Source organism: Gallinula chloropus, assembly GCF_964237585.1.
Source record: "Gallinula chloropus genome assembly, chromosome: 4".
NCBI lineage: Eukaryota > Metazoa > Chordata > Aves > Gruiformes > Rallidae > Gallinula > Gallinula chloropus.
Window position 1 is genome coordinate 16,721,561 of NC_140088.1, and position 20,275 is coordinate 16,741,835.

Sequence of the window (20,275 nt, forward strand, 5' to 3'; positions counted from 1 at the left end):
ATCAAGCACTCTACTGAAACCTCTAGAAGTTCACATCAGTGCCCTGTCCACCATTTGGAAGGTTGTAGGTTACCCTGTAACATACAATGAGGCACACCGTTCCCTAGCTGTGAAACCAAGAGCAGGGATTTGGGAACAAAGTGACCGCAGTAAGAAAAGCTGAACTCAACATTTGGGTAATACAGATAGCTGGTAGAACAAGTGTCTGAACTGACAGCTTTTTGGAAGGTTAAGGTGCTTGACTCCTACATGTGAACTTCAAGCATCAGCCTTTAGTACAAGGTGTTTTTTGGCAGCAAGGCCTGGGCAAGCCAACTAAGTAAGTTCTGAAATAGGTACCAATTACCTGGAACTTCACAGAATCACAAGGTTAGAAGAGACCTTTAAGATCAAGTCCAACTGTTCCTGTCCATAATGTCCTAAAACATAACCCTAAGTACCTCATCTACCCTTTTCTAAACGCATCCAGGGATGGTGACTCAACCACCTCCCTGGGCAGCCTGTTCCACATCCTGACAACTCTCAGTGAAAAATCTTTTCCTAACATCTAATCTGAACCTGCCCTGGTGCAGCTTTGTGCCATTTCCCCTTGTTCTATCTCCTGTCACTTGGCTGAAGAGACCATCACCCACCTCTCTACAAGCTCCTTTCAGGTAGTTGTAGGCAGTGATAAGGTCACCCCTCAGCCATCTCTTCTCAAGACTTCAATAGCTTCTGCACAAGCTCAACAAAAAAAATCCCACAAACAAAGGTATGAGCTTCCCAGATTAAACTATTTAAAGAGAGTCACACAGACAAAAGACATGTTGCCAAGAGATTTTAAAATTCAGTTTTATTTCAGAAGAGGAAGACAATACAATTTATTTAGCAGACAGCACTGATGTTAAGGATTGAGCCTTGCATATTCTTTTCCAAAGTCCATTAGGATTCTATACAGTAGGCTATCAGTTCATGTTATTTTACTGCATCTCTCTCACAGCTAATTTTCCTACAATAAAATAGTAGATAAATTAACTGGAGAAGCAGTTTCCTACAGTTAATGGAGACACACTTAGTATCTATTCTCTGTCATCACTTCTTTGAATGCCAATTCACACTAACATGCCAAATCAGGCATTATTCCTATTCAAAATACAATTCACAACAGACCCACAAATGCACCAAATATCGAAAAAGAAATCCTGCGCTGATTTGAAGTTTGTGTAATTCTGAAGTCCTCTGTATCATCATTCAGGATTTTTCCAATGCCAGTGAGGCAGCACCAGCAGGCAAACAAGGGAAAGGAGTATTTCCAAGAAGGGGTAATGCTGCACAGCTAAGATCTGAACTACACTTAAACAGGAAGTAGTAACAGGCAGAGTAGTTATTAAACCTTGCCAGGACTTGAGATGAATCACCTGATCCTACTGAGCACACTTCTGAAACTCTTGGTTGTTAGGGCTTAACCTCAACATGTAACAGATATAACAGATTTTTATTCAAACCTCATTGGTTTTGTTGCATGATTGCTGGGCAAAGCATTCAGATGCTGACAACGTAGTTTCTTAGGTGACCGTGACTCATTCAGCCAAGGTAAGTCCAGAGTAAGTGCTCAAGCTTGAATTGATAAAAGATATTAATATATCTGGAGGTCAGTTTCTCAGACATCTAGAAAATTAGTATTTTCTATTTATATTCTTACAGATTATAAAGAACAATTCCTTCCTCCCTCCAAGGAACTGCAAGGTGTCATCAACTGAGCTGTGAAGTATACATAATAAGAAAATATCCTTTCCAATCTTCCTTAGGCCAGTTATATCCAACCTATCATTATTAAGCAAAGATTATCTTAAAAATATATACTGGGAATAAAATTTACATATATCAAGATTAACCTTTCCAGTTTGCTTCACTTCGATCATAAGGAAAGAGTAAAATGTTGATAATGTCTCAAACAACTGTGCATCATTTTACCCCTGGAAAGGCCAAAAATTAAATTCAAAAGGAAGCGTCCAAGAATACACACAGATAACTATTTCACTGGAAATACTGAGCAACATCACCTTGTATAACATCAGCAAGTTTATCCATAAGGATAATCACAGTATCATTATAGAAGTTCTGGTGTGTGATTTAGCCAGGAAGAAGTTTTACAATTAAAAAAGCTTAAATGGTATTTTGATTAAGCTTCTGTTTGCTTCTAGAAACGAAGATATCTTTGAATTGTGTATTTCCTTAAAAGCACTGTATGTTGTTAACAAGAAATAAAGCACTAGTGTTGAAAGGCACTAGGATTGTTAGCTTGTGGCATTTAGCTTCCAATACAGATACAGGCACTTGAAAGCTTACTAAATCAAGCCTGTAACACACTTGTGTATTTGTGCGGAATTCTGCTACATTCATTAACATCTTCAAGTCGTCCTGCAGTTATAAGGATGCAAAATTCAGAAAGTAACCTCTGCAGCATGCTTTACAAGTTGGATCTTTCTTTGGCAGACACACGAGATGTGGACTGTGTGTAGGTCCTAATTACATCCTGAAAATAATACAGAAGAAATATTCAGAGCAAGTTCCACTAAAAGTAGTTCGGTGAACTTTAGGGAGAGGAAAAAAAGAGTACTTAAAGCCACAGTTTTGTTATGCTATGTAGCAAGCACTGAGCCCAGGAAAGGCTTGTGGAAACATTTTGTTACCATTATATAGAGTGAGTCATCATTTGGTCTGAATACACTGCAGATCAGGTTAAGGTTTCTGAAAGAAACCTTACAAAAACCCCACTGAAACAGTAATTGTATATCACTGGTTAGTCGACATTTAATTAGATGTAATTGGGGTGATGTTTCATTGTTTTGTAATTCTACATGCACTGACTTCTTCCTTTTAAACCAAATGGGAATCACGACCAATTTCTCATTTTGACAAGAGAAGCTAAGATCACTCACAGCCAAAGTTCAGCTACAGAAGTTTTCAGCGTACCTTTTTCGCACTTTCAGCGTTGTACTTGTCCAGCAAAACCTGAATACGGGCACCATAGTCAGGATGAACATCAGTGAAGTTTTTCACCTGAACAGGAAGACAGAACAGAAATGGCAACAAGCAATTTTCCTCCATACCAAATTTATTAACACATTTCCTGCTCTCTGGCCTACAAACAGTACATAAGGAAGAAAGAGAACCCTTTTCTAAAAAAAAAAAATTTAATTCTGTCCATAGCTCCTTTCTGTCTGGTCATCTTCAAACACTGTTTCTGTTATCTCACACAAAGCACGACTTAAAGATCCACTGGGAAGGATAAAGATCCAACTCCTATCTGGCCCTCACTGCCTTGTCCTTGTTTACACTGACAGTCATGGGATTTTTGAAACACCAAGCTAAACACATAATCACCGCCTTGGTGCTCAACATCAATCCCATTCTTCCCTTCAGGAAAGGGTTACTTCAACACGTTCTACGTTATCTATATTATGTAAATATTAACATATTTAAGCGTTTTCATACTGACTATTACTGCATAAGAAAAGTTTAGAAGTTGCCTTTTCAGAGAAGAATTTCTGATCTTCCTTTCCATTAGTATGTTGCCATTTTGACAGTTACTAGACCACAAGAAACCCTACAATAGAGACCAAAGGTTTAAACCCAAACAAGCTACTTACAGCTCTCTTCTGGATGAAAAGTTGTGCATCTTTAAGATGATCAGCAATATTTTTACAGAGCCTTTGACGTTCCTCCTCCTTCAGCACTTTGGTGTAGAATTCTCGCACCTTGTGATTTGAAACAAAAGCTTTAGTTTGGAATTGCCAGAAGCAACTTGCTCACCTGCAGCAGACAATACTAGAGTTTTTAGGATTCATTAGTTCTGAAAAAGAATAGCTTTCACTTAGTGATCAGGCAGCACTTAGAATACCCAAAATACTTAAGAGGCAACCAATTTGTGGTTGGTGTGGAGCTTTTGCAAACCTACCAACAACTCTACGTCTAGCTTGAGATAACTGTTGGGATCCAGTTCGGGAACTGGTGATCGCATCACTTGCATACCCAAGGCTGCCCACCTGCAAACATTGCAAGAAGTGGCAACCTCTAGGTATCTGCACTCAGAACATGGATGGCAAAGGTCTGTGAGGATTCACTCGCTGTCCTGTCAGCAAGAATTTGCTTCTTCATGAAACTAAGCTATGTAGAGATCTCCCAAGCTCTCATGAAAACTGAGCTTCAGGTTAGCCCAGATGCTTCAGAGATGAGCCACGTTTGAATGATTCTCACAAAATATTCTCTAGACTCATCCTATAAACTCATCTTATGCAATAAGCACTATAAACTCTTTCCATACATCATACCTGAGTCACGTTATCTTCATTTGCACTATTGAAGCGCTGCACATCTCCCGAAACAGACATACGGCTCTCCTTTACCACAGGCTGATCTTCTGGACCAGTAAAGCTATTTGGGTAATAGTTTGGGGCACCACCTGAAGACAAATAGCCCCCCCAAAACAATCAAATGCCAGGTCTCACAAATCAAGTCAGAAGACAGAAAGTGTTCTTTGCCTAGAACCACCTAGCATATTTCTGCCAACATACAGGTGAATGTCAGGAGCTGTTGTCTAGCAAGTACTTAACAGCACTTAAAACCAACAGAACAGATTTTTGGGGTAAAAACAGGGGTTTTTTTTCAGAAATAAGGTCTACCCAAACTCACAACAATGTCAGATTATTTTAGTAGACAAAAACCACACAAGTCATTCAAAGCTTTATTCCAAGGCAGCATAAAAAACCACTTTGATCTACATATTTGAAGTACTACTAAGTTTTAACCAGGTAGAAGGGTTATTTTGAACACATAATGAACTTACAGACCTAAAGAAAATAAACTTATCTGTCTTGCAGAGGAGCAGCTATTTTTAAGTTCTTGTTATATAAGTATTTCCCTCTCTCAGCAAGTAATCAGAACTCATAGCCCAGAGGAATACTGTTTTTGGCACAGGGCACAGCCTAAGTATATCCTTGTTCATTCTCAGGTGTAAACCAGTCACTATTGAGCAAATGCTGACAGAATGTGATCTGCTAAACAGAGATGAAGGGAAAGCTCTAGTCTTGGCATTTAGATTTGCCTTTCACAACTTCCTGGAAATCAGAAAGCAAAGTAGTTTAACAAAGCAGCCTAAGTACATGAAAGTAACTAAAATCTGAAACGTGTAAATTCAGACTTCTCAGATTACATCATCTGTAGTTTTTTTCATTGTTTCTCCTAGAGAGGTGGTAGAGGGATGTTTTACAAGGGCACGTAGTAATAGGATTGGGGTAATGTTTTTATCTAAAAGAAGGTAGATTCAGATCAGATATAAGAAATTCTTCCCCATGAAAGTAATAAGGCCCTGGCACAGGTTGCCTAGAGTAGCTGGAAGTGGGCAAGGCCAGGTTGGATGAGGCTTTGGGTAACCTGGGCTAGTGGGGGGAGCAAATAAACTGACCGCTTAGTCTCCATGAGCTTTAACCTAGTCCAAAAAAATATCCAAAGCTAACTATTTATACCTACAATTTCACAATACCAAAACAGTGGATCAAAACTGCTTTTCTGAAAGCAATTTACCATGCAGTTCCTACAGGGAACAAAGACACATGCAACTTCACCTAGAACCCATGATTGTGCATGTGAAAGTCATTACATATCACAAAATTGATCTTGAATTCATTTGGAATAGTTTGAAGTAAGCTACATTTTGAAGGCTGCTGACTACTGCAATAAGGCCAGTATTAGGAATGGCACATGGTCAAATTTAAGGCACTCTACAGAAGAGAGAGTATGGTGGATTGGTCACAGCTGCAGGTGAGTCCAACTAAACTCAGAAAACATCTAGTACTAAGAAAAGGCACTTAAAGGTTTACAAGTACTGAGAGATAAGGAACAGTTGTCACATAACAGGGAAAGACAGCGCGGGAAGTGTTAAGCTCAGGAAGTTACAGTGATGTTTGAGTTGGGTGAAGGGAACAGGCACTGAATGGTTGAGAAGAAAAGTCGCATTTCTCACACTGTAACTTTGTCATATACAATAAAACAGTCTGTTTAGCAGATGCGTTATATCCCCTTTGAAGAGGAGAGATTTCTGCAGTACATGCAGAAGTATCAGACAGTCAAAGGTATTTTCATTACTACCTTGGTTGTCAGAAACACACATTGGTCCATCTCTCTGGTAATTAGCCACACGAGTTCTGAAAGGGCAGTTCACAGGAATCTGTAGATAGTTCGGTCCCAGACGGTGTCTGTGAGTGTCAGGATAGGAGAAGAGACGGCCCTAAAAAACATTTACCACAAACATTACCCCCAGCTTGCTAAGAGAGATCACTTGAGGGGTACAGGCCAATTTGATTTAAATAGCAAGAGGGAGAAGTCTGTTTCCTTCACATATATGCTCTTGACATACTTCAAATCGTGTCTCAAGTGACAGTCAAGACACACTAACTTTCCTAGAGTACCAGTGAAGAACAGCAGGGTGAGTTTCATTTATGCAGCTTGGGTATTTCCCACCCATTTCACAATGCTAAACCTATTCTGAAGCAGGAAAATGGTTACACACGTAGAGATGAAAATGACTATAACTGTGTAAATATTGCAAAGGAATAACATAGTATTTTCCTATTTGTTTTCAGCCTTAGATTTAAAAATTTTAGATCTGAACTGTGGTAGTCCCTTACTTATTTACAGGACCTGAAGCAGTTCTAGTGACATGTAGGTGTGAAGATGATGCTGATTCTGACCACGAGGTTTGTGGAAGCGAAGATGCAAAACAAGAGAACTGCATGATGGTTCAAGAGTTTATCCAGTTAAAACTGTCAAAACACACTCCTGACTCCACATATGTCATTTGAAACAATCTGTTTTTAATCTGAAAGAGCTTAATGTACAAACATGCATGACGCTGCAGACAGTACAGCCTGCTGCAGCCAGTCTTATTGGGTATTTTGACCTGCAAGAAATCTGATACTAATTCTAAAGAACAGTCTTGTGGTTTGTATCCAGGATTAATTATATCCATGTTTTAAGAGCATTTTGAAATCCACCTCTCAGACTCGTAAGGATTAGGATTCTAAGATACACTCTAAAAGGATGAATAAGTATGCATTGCTGCTATGGTTTTATCTCATACTTCTTGCCAAACTGACAGATTTCTTTTATCAACCTCGATAGTTATTACAAATGCCTCCTTTTTTCTGTTGTCTTTGTATTTAAATTTTGGATAAGAACATCAAATGGTGATCATTAAAGCAGTCACCAGAAAACCCCTAATTCAGTTACTGTCCATCTGCCAGGTTATTTTACTGCTGCTGTACAAACAGCAATAGGAATTTTTCATAAAGAGCAAAGCAAACACAAGTCTCTTCAGGTAAAACCTTATGTGTTGTAGTTTACCTGCAGCATTTTATCAGGGCTAGGTTCAATCCCAGGTGGCATGTTGCTAGGATCATATGCCATCTGTTCTACCTCCGCAAAGTAATTGACAGGATTCCTGTTCAACACAAGCTTTCCCACAGGGATGAGAGGGTAGGCACTGTGTGGCCAAATCTATCAGACATAACACAAACACATTAAAGTTACCATTAATATACTGGTTGACACTAAATAATTACTAGGCAGCATCTGCACTACTTAATTCTTAACTGAGAAAATACATTACTGAAGAAATTAAATTTTTGCAAACATTTTGAGAAATGTCTTAAATTAAGAAGTCTTTTGCAATGAATATAGTATACTAATGCAACTTATTTCATAATCCCAGTATAATCTCAGCACTAAACTACTTAAATGAAATACCCTGAGGCGCTTGAAAAACTGCTTAAGAATGCAATGTCGTAAGTGGATCCGGTAGCAGGACTGTTTTTAGCTGCTGCAAAAATGCAACCAGCTTAACTAGCCTTTTCTTTGTCATCTCAACTTGTACTTTCAAGTTCTAAAGTCTTTAGCCATTTTGGGAGCACAGTATTAAAGAAAAAAAAGTAAACAGAGTTGTTTATGGAAGCATCTTTCAACATGCCATTCCTTGGAATGGCAACTGGAAGTCTGACAAAATTACATCAACAATCAGAAGCTACATTATCAACAACACTTAGGACCAGTGAGCTCAGGGTGTGACTATATGATCTGAGATCACACTTCTGAAGTGTTGTGCAGTTGCAATTCACAGGCCTGGAATCAGAGTCCTATCCCTATTTCACTATGGAAGAATATCATCAGACATAACATCAATACAATTTCATCCCCAGTATTTCTGGCTCATCATGGCTACATAATAAACAGTACACATAAGATAGAAATTAAAAGGACATACTAAACTTTATTGATAAGGACTAGACTGGAGCTTAAGAAAAACCAGTACCACTCCACAGAAACTTACATTTTTTTAGACAGATAAACTCAGTTCTGGCATTTTCTATACTTAGATCTCACAACCTTCCTTAAGCTAGCTGAAACTGAGCATTTGCAATGCTACAAGATACCTTTGTTAAATCAAAAGGATTAAATGGGAACGTCTCTGCTTCTTCGAATGTCATAACTTGAATGTAGAAAGACCACGATGGATAGTCCCCCTTAGCAATGGCATTGTAAAGATCACGTATTCCATAATCAGGATCAGTAGAAGCCAGTCTTTCTGCTTCTTCAACTGAAAGATTTTTGATGCCCTGATCAGTCTAAAAGCAATAAAAGCAGTGGCATCAATTACAACATACAGAAATTATTACAGAAATCATTAGTAAGAAGTGTACTAACAAGACTTAAGAGTCTAATAATGCAACTGTCCATCTTCCAGTCTCCAGTAACTTCTCAGAATAATAGTACCTTCAACAGCTACTTGCCAGACAAAAATTAGTTCTTTGACAAAATGAAAGAGATATGAATACCATAAAATGCAAGACATTAAACTTGAAGATACGAACCCTGCAGCACATCAAATAAAGAGGTTTCCCCTTAGAGGATGGAGCCCTCCTTTCCTATCCCATCATCCCACCTTTTCCTGCAGATCACATGCCAACAAGAAGTGATAAAACAATTGCTGTCCTCAGGACTGAAAGCCCTAGATCCTGTGTGAATCTTAATTTTCTGTACCCCACCCCTATTTCTGGAACATTTTTAGCACTAACTCTCACTTTAATAAGCTTTTGACAACTTGAAGGATAAAAGCCACCACTACTATACAAACCCTCTTAGTTTAGCATAATGGTTTCCAAAGTCTTGTTTCAGAGGTAGACGTCCAGCCTCCATGAAAGTCTAATGAGGTAAGAAGCCTTTAAAGTTTCAAAAATAAATAGTTTTTCACAGAGATAAACTAGAGGCTGCTTTCTCAGAAAACCATGGAAGTTCCATGAGCTTTGTACGGCTCTTGGAAAGAGTTGTATTTGGACATGCAGTTGAGGCCATCGTAGAAGTACTAGATCAACACAGCTCGTATCCAGAAGGTAAACAGGAACAACAAACAGATCCAGATTGAGAGAAGTTTACCTGAAGTACCTATTGAAGCCAAACTAGAGTAGCCATGAACATATACACCGAATAAAATGCATTTCCATTCTTGCACCTGTACTGAATGATTGCAAGGAAGCTCAATAGGAAGTTCTAGCACAGAATTAGGCCAAAACCTGCTGTTTGAAAAGCAATAAATTAACCTGAGTGCTCATCACACAAGTAGACCGAGTTCTCCAATAAGAGACCATGGAAGAGTTCTTTATAGTGTAGTAAATACAGACTGTATTACAGCAACAATGACGGCTGTCGTATTTGTTAAAAGCACGCAACTGAAAAAATCCACACCTTTTGATTAAGTCTTCTTACTAAGAAGCCTTCTGAATGAAACAGGAAAAGTCACAGAACATTTTTAAACAATGTATTAAAAAAAAAATCAATACCTTTGCATGGAACTTGCAATAAACTGCTCTTCCATTAGCATTAACCAGTTTAAAAGTATGTGATCCATATCCATTCATATGGCGATAACCATCAGGAATACCACGATCGCTGAACAAGAAAGACACCTGAAGAGAAGTGTCAAACAGTATCAGTGGGCTCACCAGATCTAAACCAAGGTGACCATTCAAGACAAAGCTTGTTTATTGTATTTATCTGCATCACTGGAAGCTATCTTGATGCTATTAATTCCTTGAGAAAATTCTAGTTTAAGTTTTAAGAGCGTTAATGAAATAAGACTGCTTTGGGTTTGAGCAGAGAGCAACTGTGAATTAAGCCTATGTGAAATTTTATGCCCTCATGAAATATTCAGTGAAGTACAAGAAATTAACCTAGTAATAATGCCATAATTTTCCCTGTAAGCATATGTAATTCAAGTCATAAATAAGAATTTTTTTCCGTGTTAAAGACAAAAATCTGAAAATTGAAGTCCTTAACTTCAAAGTCTTCAAGCAGTAAACATAACACCATGCAAACAGTCAAAATGCTGCCTTTCTTTACGTTTATGATCAGAAACAATGTTTGTGGTACTTTTTTGCTATTAGAAATTATTGGAAGGCTTCTGTATGAATCCAGTTTATTTTTAAAAAAGAATAAACCCTGCATTTTTAATTTTGAATTAGGGTGGGGTTTTTTTTGCATAGTATTCTTAGATACAAGCACATTTCAGAATTAGAATGCGTTGTGAGTTCTAGTCACTTTTTGCTCCACAATACACAGCTTGAAATTAACTTGTATGAGACAGAAAAGAGGAAAATACTGTGGAAGTAACGCTAAACTTGTTGCTCATCAGTATCTCCACTGCCTTAGCATCAGAAAATTTAGAAACTTCCCCTTCAATCCCTACATAAAATACAATTATGAAAACAGAAGAACCCCACCCATTCCACAGTGTCATTAGAACAAAAGGCTGGATATAATAAACAACCTTAAAACTATTATGAGCCCTTCACACTTTTACTGTTCCTAGAAGATTACATAGACAGAACATGGAAAAGAGATCTTTATAAACATAATCACCTAACAACATGCTTATTTCTTAATCATACAAAGTAAGAGTTGAAGGATAACCTTACTTGATGCAAAGACTCAGGGCGAAGACTCCAGAAGTCCCACATCATGTCTGGATCCCTCAAATGAGTCTGAGGGTTCCTCTTTTGGCTATGGATGAAAGATGGAAACTAATTTGTCCAGAAGATGAAGAAAGGAAGGAGAGGAAGAAAAAAAAAAAAAAAGTTCTGTAACACCTCCAAATTGTACAGAGTATACTAAGCAACTCCTGGTACAACACAAGCTAAATGTTTTTTTGATACACTTAACTGTGTCTTATCTTTCAGTGTGCTGTCCCTTCCAAAGTTGTAAGATAATTAAAAAGTATCTTCTACTGTCATACCTCTCCTGCAACCAAACTCATTCACAGACCAGTAAAATGAAGGCAAAGAATTTACTATTAGGATAAACAGGCTGTTCAAAGCTACAGACTGATTTCATTTTGACTGATAAACTGAGAGGTGAATCTTAAAATTTCTATGTGATCTTTAATGATTTTCTGATTCATAAATGAATACAGAGATACTATGAAATATCTGTGCAGAAGTTCGACACTCAAGGAAAGTCTCTCTGCTTACTAAAAAAGAATTTGCAAACAGCTTCTAAAGTAAAAAGTGGGGCAAAAAAGCCCTTTCCCCAAACAGCCTCAGAATGAAAATACCCCACCTGTTCTCAGAGTAAACCAGCTAATTTGAACAGCAGTGGCAACTTATCAGATCTGCAGTTAAAAACACGATAATGTACCTGTTTGCTGGCTATTCTGCTGGGACACATACACACTAGCAAACACAACTAGATGTGTAGTATTTATGGTATGAAAACACATGTTATCAAGCACTGGTTCTTAAGGGTTTGCTTGGGGTTTTTTTAATTCAAGTTAAAAAATATGTTCAGATCATCTAACATACCAAGTTTAAGTGTGTCAAGACAACAGCTTCTGCTTCTCGGTGAAGCAAGAGCAAGATGTGAATGACCTTTTGGACTCGGGCACGAAGTACCCTCACTTTTGTGCTTACTCACCAACATTGCATCCCGAATAAAGAAGATAGGAGTATTGTTTCCTACAAGATCCCAATTACCCTCTTCTGTATAGAATTTCATTGCAAAGCCTCGAGGGTCACGAACTGTATCAGCTGACCCAGATTCTCCAGCTTGATGAAACACATGAACATATAGAGAAGTGTTATGGTAGGAAACACATGCAAATCGTAAGCATAAAAACATTGAACTTGAGAATATACCACAAAATCCTAAGAGGGCAGGGTTTATTAAGTCTTCTCTATAGCAAGGAATGTTGGACATATTTTCAACACTACTTCAGGCACTGGAAGTTTCTGAAATGTGAGCAGACACCCACCCAAGCATTTGGGCCACAGTCAAGAGAAAACAAGTATATCCACTCCAACCAATTAAGAGTGGAATTTGCATTATCACCAACTGAGACAACATCAGATTGAAAGGCTGAAACTCCTGTAGGTTCAGCTGATTACGTGCATCAAATCCCAGGGTGAAGACTCATTTGGATGGTCACAATCAAAATAACGTGCCCAGTAAAGAGGCAACTTACTTTAGAAGAGTTGCAACCCTTTTAATTCCTCTTCTACTTCATCCAAAACAACCTTTTAGCGGGCAATTATACCAGAACAAAACCACCTAGCACAATACCAGAGAGAAAGTGTTCCAGAAGTATTCAGGAACAGCTAATGCTAAACATCATGATGAAATAACAAGGACGCTCATTCTCTCATTAAGAAAAAAGCATACTACAGAACAGCTAGAAGGAGACATGTTGAAACAGAGCAGGGAAAGGAAAGGTAATGATGCAACACCACACTTCAGCATACAGTCCACAGATCAAAGTCAGCTGCTTATCTCCCCCATATAACATTCCATGACTCCTTCAGTTTTGGTGACCAAGGAAAAGCCAGAAGGCCAAAACCAGCTGCTCCCTGAGCCTTGCTGAGCACTTTCTCTCAAACGTTACTTCCAGTACTGAATCCTCTTTAGTGTTTCTTTTTTTTCAAAGCTTCTACGTTACTTGTATTGAGTCAAAAAAGATGCTGATCATAATGCATGTTTTTAACTAGTATCATTTAAGACTTCACTAGTTTATGTATTTAGCTCTAAGAACTAAGAGTTTATTAATGGAATATTGTTTATCCTTCTTTGAGTAATACTTACTTTACAGCATTCATCCCTAAAACACTCCCACAGCAAGAGATTATAGGGATTTAAACTTTCAAGCATTAAACCAGAGCATGCATTGTGATCCATCCAAAACCACAGCAAACTTTGTCAAGTAAAAAGCACTCAAGACTATCCTTTTTCTCACATTCTGTAGGGAAAGCAGTCTATAGAAAGCTCTGGCAGAAAGAGAACATTTCAAACTACCTTAAGCACATCAAGTGCTCCACAATGCAAACATTGCTATCAGTGTAACTATGATATATATGTAAGCACAACTTCAGAGCCTTACCAACAGTGGAGAATCGTATAGCAATTGGAGTTCTTTTTCCAATGTGTTCAAACACTTTTGCCTTACAATACTTGGTAATATCATGTGTAACTTCAAAATAGCCAAAGGCTCCTGAAAGAAAGTTATTTCAAAATATCAGGTCTAGATACTTTCCTTCCACTCACAGCATATGTATTACTCCATTATGGTCCAATAAACAACCTCAAGGCAAAAGGAAACATGGAAATTCACCAGTTTAAACAGTTTCTCTCTATGCACTAAATCACTCTATTTTCACAAAATGAAATATAACAAAAACTATTGTTTGCATGGTGGTCACTTTCCCCTCCTCAACCAACTGTAACAGTTTTCAGCAGCAATATGGACCTCATTTGTCCTGTGCAAAATAACAAACAGTAGGTTTTTGCCTACTCTTCTGTCAAGAGTTGATATTTATCTCAGAGCAAGACAAGTATTTCTTTAATCCTGAGGCGTGTTGCAGAATTTTTGGTACACCTGTAAGCTGAATGAAGCAACAGGAGTTCTTCCCACCCCCACAGGGGAATTTTTCCCATGTATATTCATGTAAGAAAATTCGGTCCCATTTTCTTCTTTAGGGCAGTACATAATAAGAGTCAGAGCTGTCAATTCTACCCAACTAAGATCAATAATTTTTAATTAGTTGGGTTATTTTTAATTTAAATTTTGCTTTGGAAGTCAGATACATCAGATGACGACAAGAATCTCCATCAAGTAACATTCAAACAGACATCAAAATATAGATTGGTAAACCTTCCCTTTCAGAGGAATGGGGTATTATGGAAGACCAGATTGAGCAAGAACAGATTACAGAAAATACAGTACAAGTCTAGAGGGCTATCACTAGATGTTGTCACTTTAAAAAAAAAAAAAGAGACAAAACAACCATTTTTCAGTGCTTCAAGTTTTGACACTGAGTTCTCTTGAACCAGGCCTTACCACAACTGTTCAGATACAATTATTTATTATATAATACCAAAGTACAGATAATACATTTTATCTATAAAAATCTACAAGTTAACTCAAAAGCTTTTAAAAGCCTAATTTGAGACAGAAAAAAGTATGTGTTTTTAACATACCTGCTCCTTTTGCATGCACAACTCTTTCGGGAATCCTCTCTCTGTCAAAATGAGCCATTTCATCAGTGAAAACAACATCTTGAACAAGAAGAGGTCCACGTGGCCCTACTGTCAGAATATTAAGCTTGTCCCCTACTGGGTTGCCAGCACCAGTGGTCAAGACATCTGGTTTCTGAAAGCAAGAGACAGCCAATATCACACCACCAGAAATAAAAACCTCTCTCTATTTAAGCCACACAATGTGGATGCCTGTTCAACCAGGACATATGAACAAGTATACTGGAAAAGCAGTACAAGAGACTGGAACTAACTACAGAAAACATAGATATCTACACCACCACAGTACTGTGTTTGGGGCTGTTTAAGAAGGGGACTTCAAGTCATATATAATCCAGGATTGTTTTCTATGGTTCAGAAGCATTACTTGTTAGGGATACATACCTTGTTTCTAGAAAAATACAGGCAACCTTAAAAGATAAGTTAAGGTTCAGTTTGCCCTCACCTCAACAGGTGAGGATAGCAAGACAGCAAGCTAGAAAAGGCACAACTGCAGTGAAGTTGCCCAGGAGAAAGGAGATGAAGAAGAAAGTAATGTCAATACAGGGACGGAGGCATAAGGAAAGAGTTGTAGTCACACAGCTTCAAGGTAAGTGTACCCATGGTTACCATTAGTCTGGAAGAACTACAGATAATAACATTATCAAGAGCACCTGAGGAGTCACGAACCATGAAGAACTAAGATTAACAGAAGCCCTAAGAAGCCCTACTGTCAATTGATGTGCTGGCAAAGGACAGCAAATCGGGACTTTTTAACTAGCCTCATTATTACCTTTAAAGAAACTGCTCATGATAGCCCATACACATCCTTTCCCCACACCTTCCATACCAAGTTCAAGTTAACTATTATTGTAGGCTGCTCAGGGCTGCAGAATCTCATACAGCAAGAGACCCGAGCTCAATTAAGCTGCAAGACAATGTTAAGAAACACCTGCTGAAAATCTGTAGTGCTAGAATTGAGTGTAGTACTTTCCTAAGAAAACCTGACAAAACCAGTAGAAAATACTTGGTCTATATCACATAGGACTTTATATGCTCCTCTAAGGCGATTTTACTTGGTACTGTAGCAACCAGATCAAGAACTGTATATCAGCTCCAGAGACCTGATTGCTGCAGGTGTCAGTACTTCCTGGAGCATATTTAATGATAGGAGCCTGGGTGATATTTGTAAAGGACTCTGAAGAACAGAAGGGAAGTTAGTACAAAAAAAAAAAAAAAAAAAAAAAACAAAAACCCCAAACAAATAAGTTTGCAAAAGGGTGAGCTCAAATACCCGAGTCAGATTGTGACAAATTAACACTAAATCCATAGTTACATACATTCATTCTCAATACCATCCCACACTCTTCAGCCAGTAGCACCCATACCCTGAACAATGGGAAACACCAAAATACTCTTAGTCATCCCCTCCTGACTAATTCTACTCCTTTTCAAGTCCTAAGAATGAAAAGCAATGATGAAGAGAAGCTAAAAAATCTCTCTTGATGAGGCAACCTTCGTTATTATATCAGCAACTTTATGGGGTTCCAACTTCCATACTTAGAACCTAAGTTCTGCTTTAAGTGTTTTAATTGCTGCAAACAAGCAAAATTCCCATATATAATGGAAAATTATACAGAACTGGACTAGCCTCCAGGGTTTGGTTTTGTTCCCCCACCCCAAGAGGCAATTCACAAAGGCAGGGGAAAGAACAATTATTCACACCTACACCCAGAGTTTGGGATGAGGCAGCGTATGCAGAGAGTTATACACACCTTTGTTTAACTCTGGTACATAACTAACCACATAAAAGACATTTGACAGGATAACTTCATTTCCAATGTGTTCTTACTAATATGCAAACACACAATACTCTAGCTGGCTTGAATTCCCAAAATACTCAGGTGCTTTATTCACCACTTCATTACCATAAAGCTACAAGCATAAATTCAACTCCTTCAGGACCCCTGAAATCCTCACCTACACTGACATTTGGACAAACACTTAAAATAGACAAGATATTTCCCGTTACAAACAGGAACATGATGTTCATACAGTACTTTAAGTACAGCTAACTTAGCTTTCCTGTAAGTTTAAGTAAAAGAAACATCTGCTTAAATGAAAACATTCTATAGCTTGTTTGGGGAAATATACAAACATAAAAACTGTTCTCTATTTTTTCTGTTGTTTATATCTCACATAATTCCTACCTTATGTTTTGCACAGTTTTAAATGTGTCAAAGAAAATGATTTCACCGCTTGCTTTGAGAAGTCACCTCGCCAGATCACACGGGAAGTTCTCCCACCCTGAGTCAGTCTTGGGAGTTCAACTTCTTCAGATTATACCCAAACATACACACCCCACATAGTTTAGCATCCTTAAATATGGATGGTTTATTATGTTTTAGCCATCATCTTAAAACAGAAATTGCTTAAACTGCTATTACAAATTAACTTCTTGAATTAGAATTTAATTTCATATATGAAAGTAGGTAGGACACCACCATAGTCAAGGAACTTTGGGGGATAAAGCTCATTTATCTAATTCTGCATTTCAGTCCAGTACGTGTAAGATTCTCTACTTGAAGATATTCACCTAGCACAACTGAATACAATTATACTATCAGCTCACTATCCTGACATGTTTGCTGTACTCCTAAGAAAGCTACAAGCCACCCTTCTTGAAACCCATTCTAAGCCTCTGCTTTGCAGAGCCCTTTCTTAGAACCTGGCACAGCCCACAGATGGTGAGACTATAAAATGCTCATGCTTAACACTTAATTCACCTTTTTGGTCATGATTTTTTTCCAGTTTGTTTAGGGAAAGCTACTATTTTTTTTTTTTAAATACAGCTTCAAGCACTGCCAGTATTTTTCTTTTATCTTTTTTAGATCTGTTGATTAAAAGTTTTCAATTTTCTCCACAGCCAAACCCCAATGTCTTTCCTAATAATAAATTTATTTTAATTTTCTGTATCAGTGACTTTCATGCTTATTAAGGTAGGCAAGCTTGCTGTAACATGAACAGATCCCACCAATGGCATCCCAAGCCTCTGCATTTTCCCTCCAACCTTCTTGTGTTATCATTGATATTCTAATACACACAGAGACTTCCACTTCATCCCCACTAAGGCAGCCCAGGACACTACTGCACAACAATCCTATGTACAACTTCAGCATCATTTATGAATCCTGACTGCTGTAACTGTAAGAGAGGTAAACATGGGGACTGGATTCTAGTAACTCTTTGAAACATGAAATGTACCTTGTAAGATCCCTCCAGTCCACACAGTGACTTTTTGAAGTAACCATTATTTATGTCATCTTGAAACAGCTACCAAGTGTCACTCAGTCCATTGAGCATGCAAGAGTCATGTTGAATTACATCCCTGTTTATCTTGGGTTAGAATTCTGAGGAGCCCAATAGGTTTAACCATGCAGTGGTAAGACCACAACAGACACATCTGCACCTGCAACCTTCTCTACAAGGCCCTTGCAGGGGCTTGGTAAAAGACAGCCGGGGAAGGTGTGTGTGTGTGTGGAGGGGGGGGGTTGTGTGTGGAACTAAAAGCATATATCCAGAGTCTCCAAGAGACTGAGTCTTTGATTGACCTTTGTAATACCTTCTGTGTGGTTACCTCAAGGGTAGAAAAAACCTTTACATATTAGTTGTAAACTATGCATGCAAGAAAGAATGAAGGTTTGTAGAGGTAACACAGCCCGTCTTGAATATCAGCCTATACAATTATCCAAAAATCACTACTTCTGGTAGTCTGAAATGCCAACATTTCAGACTACCAGAAGTAATAGTTAAACCTACGATTTCTTGAAAGGAAACCTACAAAAAAATTAACAGCTTTGTGGCTCTACAGTCCTCTTTGTGTAGGCAGACTTTCTGAAAGGGTCTTTCTAGCATCCACATTAGAAATATACCCACCCCCCCTTTTTTTTTAATGGCAGCATATAATCACTTTAATCATTTCAGTTTCAGGATAACGCTATGTGGGGCACACAAGATAAGTTCCATCTGGAGGTGTAGGAGAAGTATATTTAAGAATTCTCATACTACTTTTGGACTTGTTTTTTTTTGATGGCTACATTTTCCTACAGTAGGGAGCTGCATACAGTCAGAACCTTAAAAGATAAGAACTGACAAATCTGCATGTGCATTTCATTACAGCACTAACCTGCCACGACAGAAAGAAGGGAAACAAAGCCAGGAGAATTTTAGTCACAGCTGTTGTAAACACCATACATCAAAGTACATACTTCCAGGCATTACTGATACTTTGCACCTTATACAAGTCACTTTAAAATTCTAATAAGTCCTCCCTACTTTCTATCTTAAGGTCTCATGACTGCTTATGCAACTTTGGGTTGCCTCCCAATCTTCAAATTAATCTTGGCCTATATTCAAACACTACTTTGTTATAGAAAAGCCAACATCCATACAGAAAGTATTACTCATGGTATAAAAAGAAGATATTATGAAACGTGCTGGAATATGATGGAAGTCACAATTCATCACTGGAAGGTAGTTTTCATACAGTATCTTTTAGAACTGAGGGGAAAAAATAAAATCAAGATGACTTAAAAGCTACAAACAGTGAGAACTGAGGCATCCACTTGTGTCTTGCAACACTATAACCAGCAGAAAAAGCATTAAAGGCTGAACACAAACTCCTGTCAGAAAATACAGGATTTGCCATGATTTGATAAAGAAGAATAGGAATCAGCTCTCACAACATTTACACATTTATCCAAGTATTTTGGAATATATGCTACATCTTTTGAAGCCCGAGTAGCATGCTGGTGATTACACGTTCAGTCAACCACTTGCCTGGATCCACTTCAACCTGGTAAACAAGTCCCCACATATTCCTGAACGCGCCTTATCCCCAGTTACATTTCCACTAGGCTCTACCAGTGCAGTAGCAGAATTGAAAATGTAAATATTTGATCCAAGGCCCAAAGAAAACCTCAGTATCTGTGCCAAGGACCTGCCTGCCAGAGCACAGACAAGCCCCATTCCTGCCCAAGAGGAGAGGCTGTGGACAAGGCAGGGCAGCCGTGCTGAGCGCCCTTGGCACTCTCGGCCAGCTGGCAGCCGCCAGCCCCCTCGGACTCGGGTTTTCCCGGGCACAGCACCAAGCCGAGAGCTCCGCGTTACGGGACGAGGGCGCCTCGCCCCCCACCCGGGATACGCCAAGCGCGGCGGGCCGCGGCCCCCGCGAGCTCTGCCCCATCCGAGATGGCCTCCATCAGGGGGAACCACTGGGCTCTGTGCTGTCCTCCAGCACTGGGACTCAACCGCTCCCCTCGCCTCCCACAAAGGAGACAACCCCGCCGTCGTTCCTCCGCCACCCCGTTACCGTTACTGCCCGGAGAGCCGGGTGCCGAGGGGCGCAGTCCCTTAGGTCTCGCTAAAGGCCGGGAGCGCGCAGCGCCCACCCTGCGGAGCCCTGGCAGGTACCTGCGAGCCCCGCTGGCTCCTCCACTGCTTCAGCTGATCGGAGGCGTCATCCCGGCCGTCAGCCATTTTGCAAGCTTAAACGACCCCCAAAGCAGGAAGGACGGTGCGCGAAGAGAAGCAAGCACAGAACCACCCGGCGGGACTAGCGCTCGCTACCAGCGAGGAGGCAGCGCCACAGAGGTCACCCCGCGGGAAACCACCGCCGCCGCGCCCC

The 20,275-nt window shown here is 39.2% G+C and overlaps 1 protein-coding gene across 1 annotated transcript; it reads right to left on the reverse strand.

Moving 5' to 3' along the window:
* Positions 1-804: 804 nt before the first annotated feature.
* CAT (catalase) lies at positions 805-20,275 on the reverse strand. Its single transcript, XM_084263604.1, has 13 exons — positions 20,062-20,275; positions 14,554-14,725; positions 13,457-13,567; positions 12,001-12,131; positions 11,007-11,111; positions 9,873-9,998; positions 8,469-8,660; positions 7,384-7,536; positions 6,130-6,268; positions 4,314-4,444; positions 3,633-3,740; positions 2,956-3,042; positions 805-2,515 (listed from the first exon to the last, which is right to left on the reverse strand). The coding sequence occupies exons 1-13, from the start codon at positions 20,125-20,127 to the stop codon at positions 2,450-2,452; spliced, it is 1,587 nt and encodes a 528-aa protein (XP_084119730.1). The 5' UTR covers positions 20,128-20,275; the 3' UTR covers positions 805-2,449.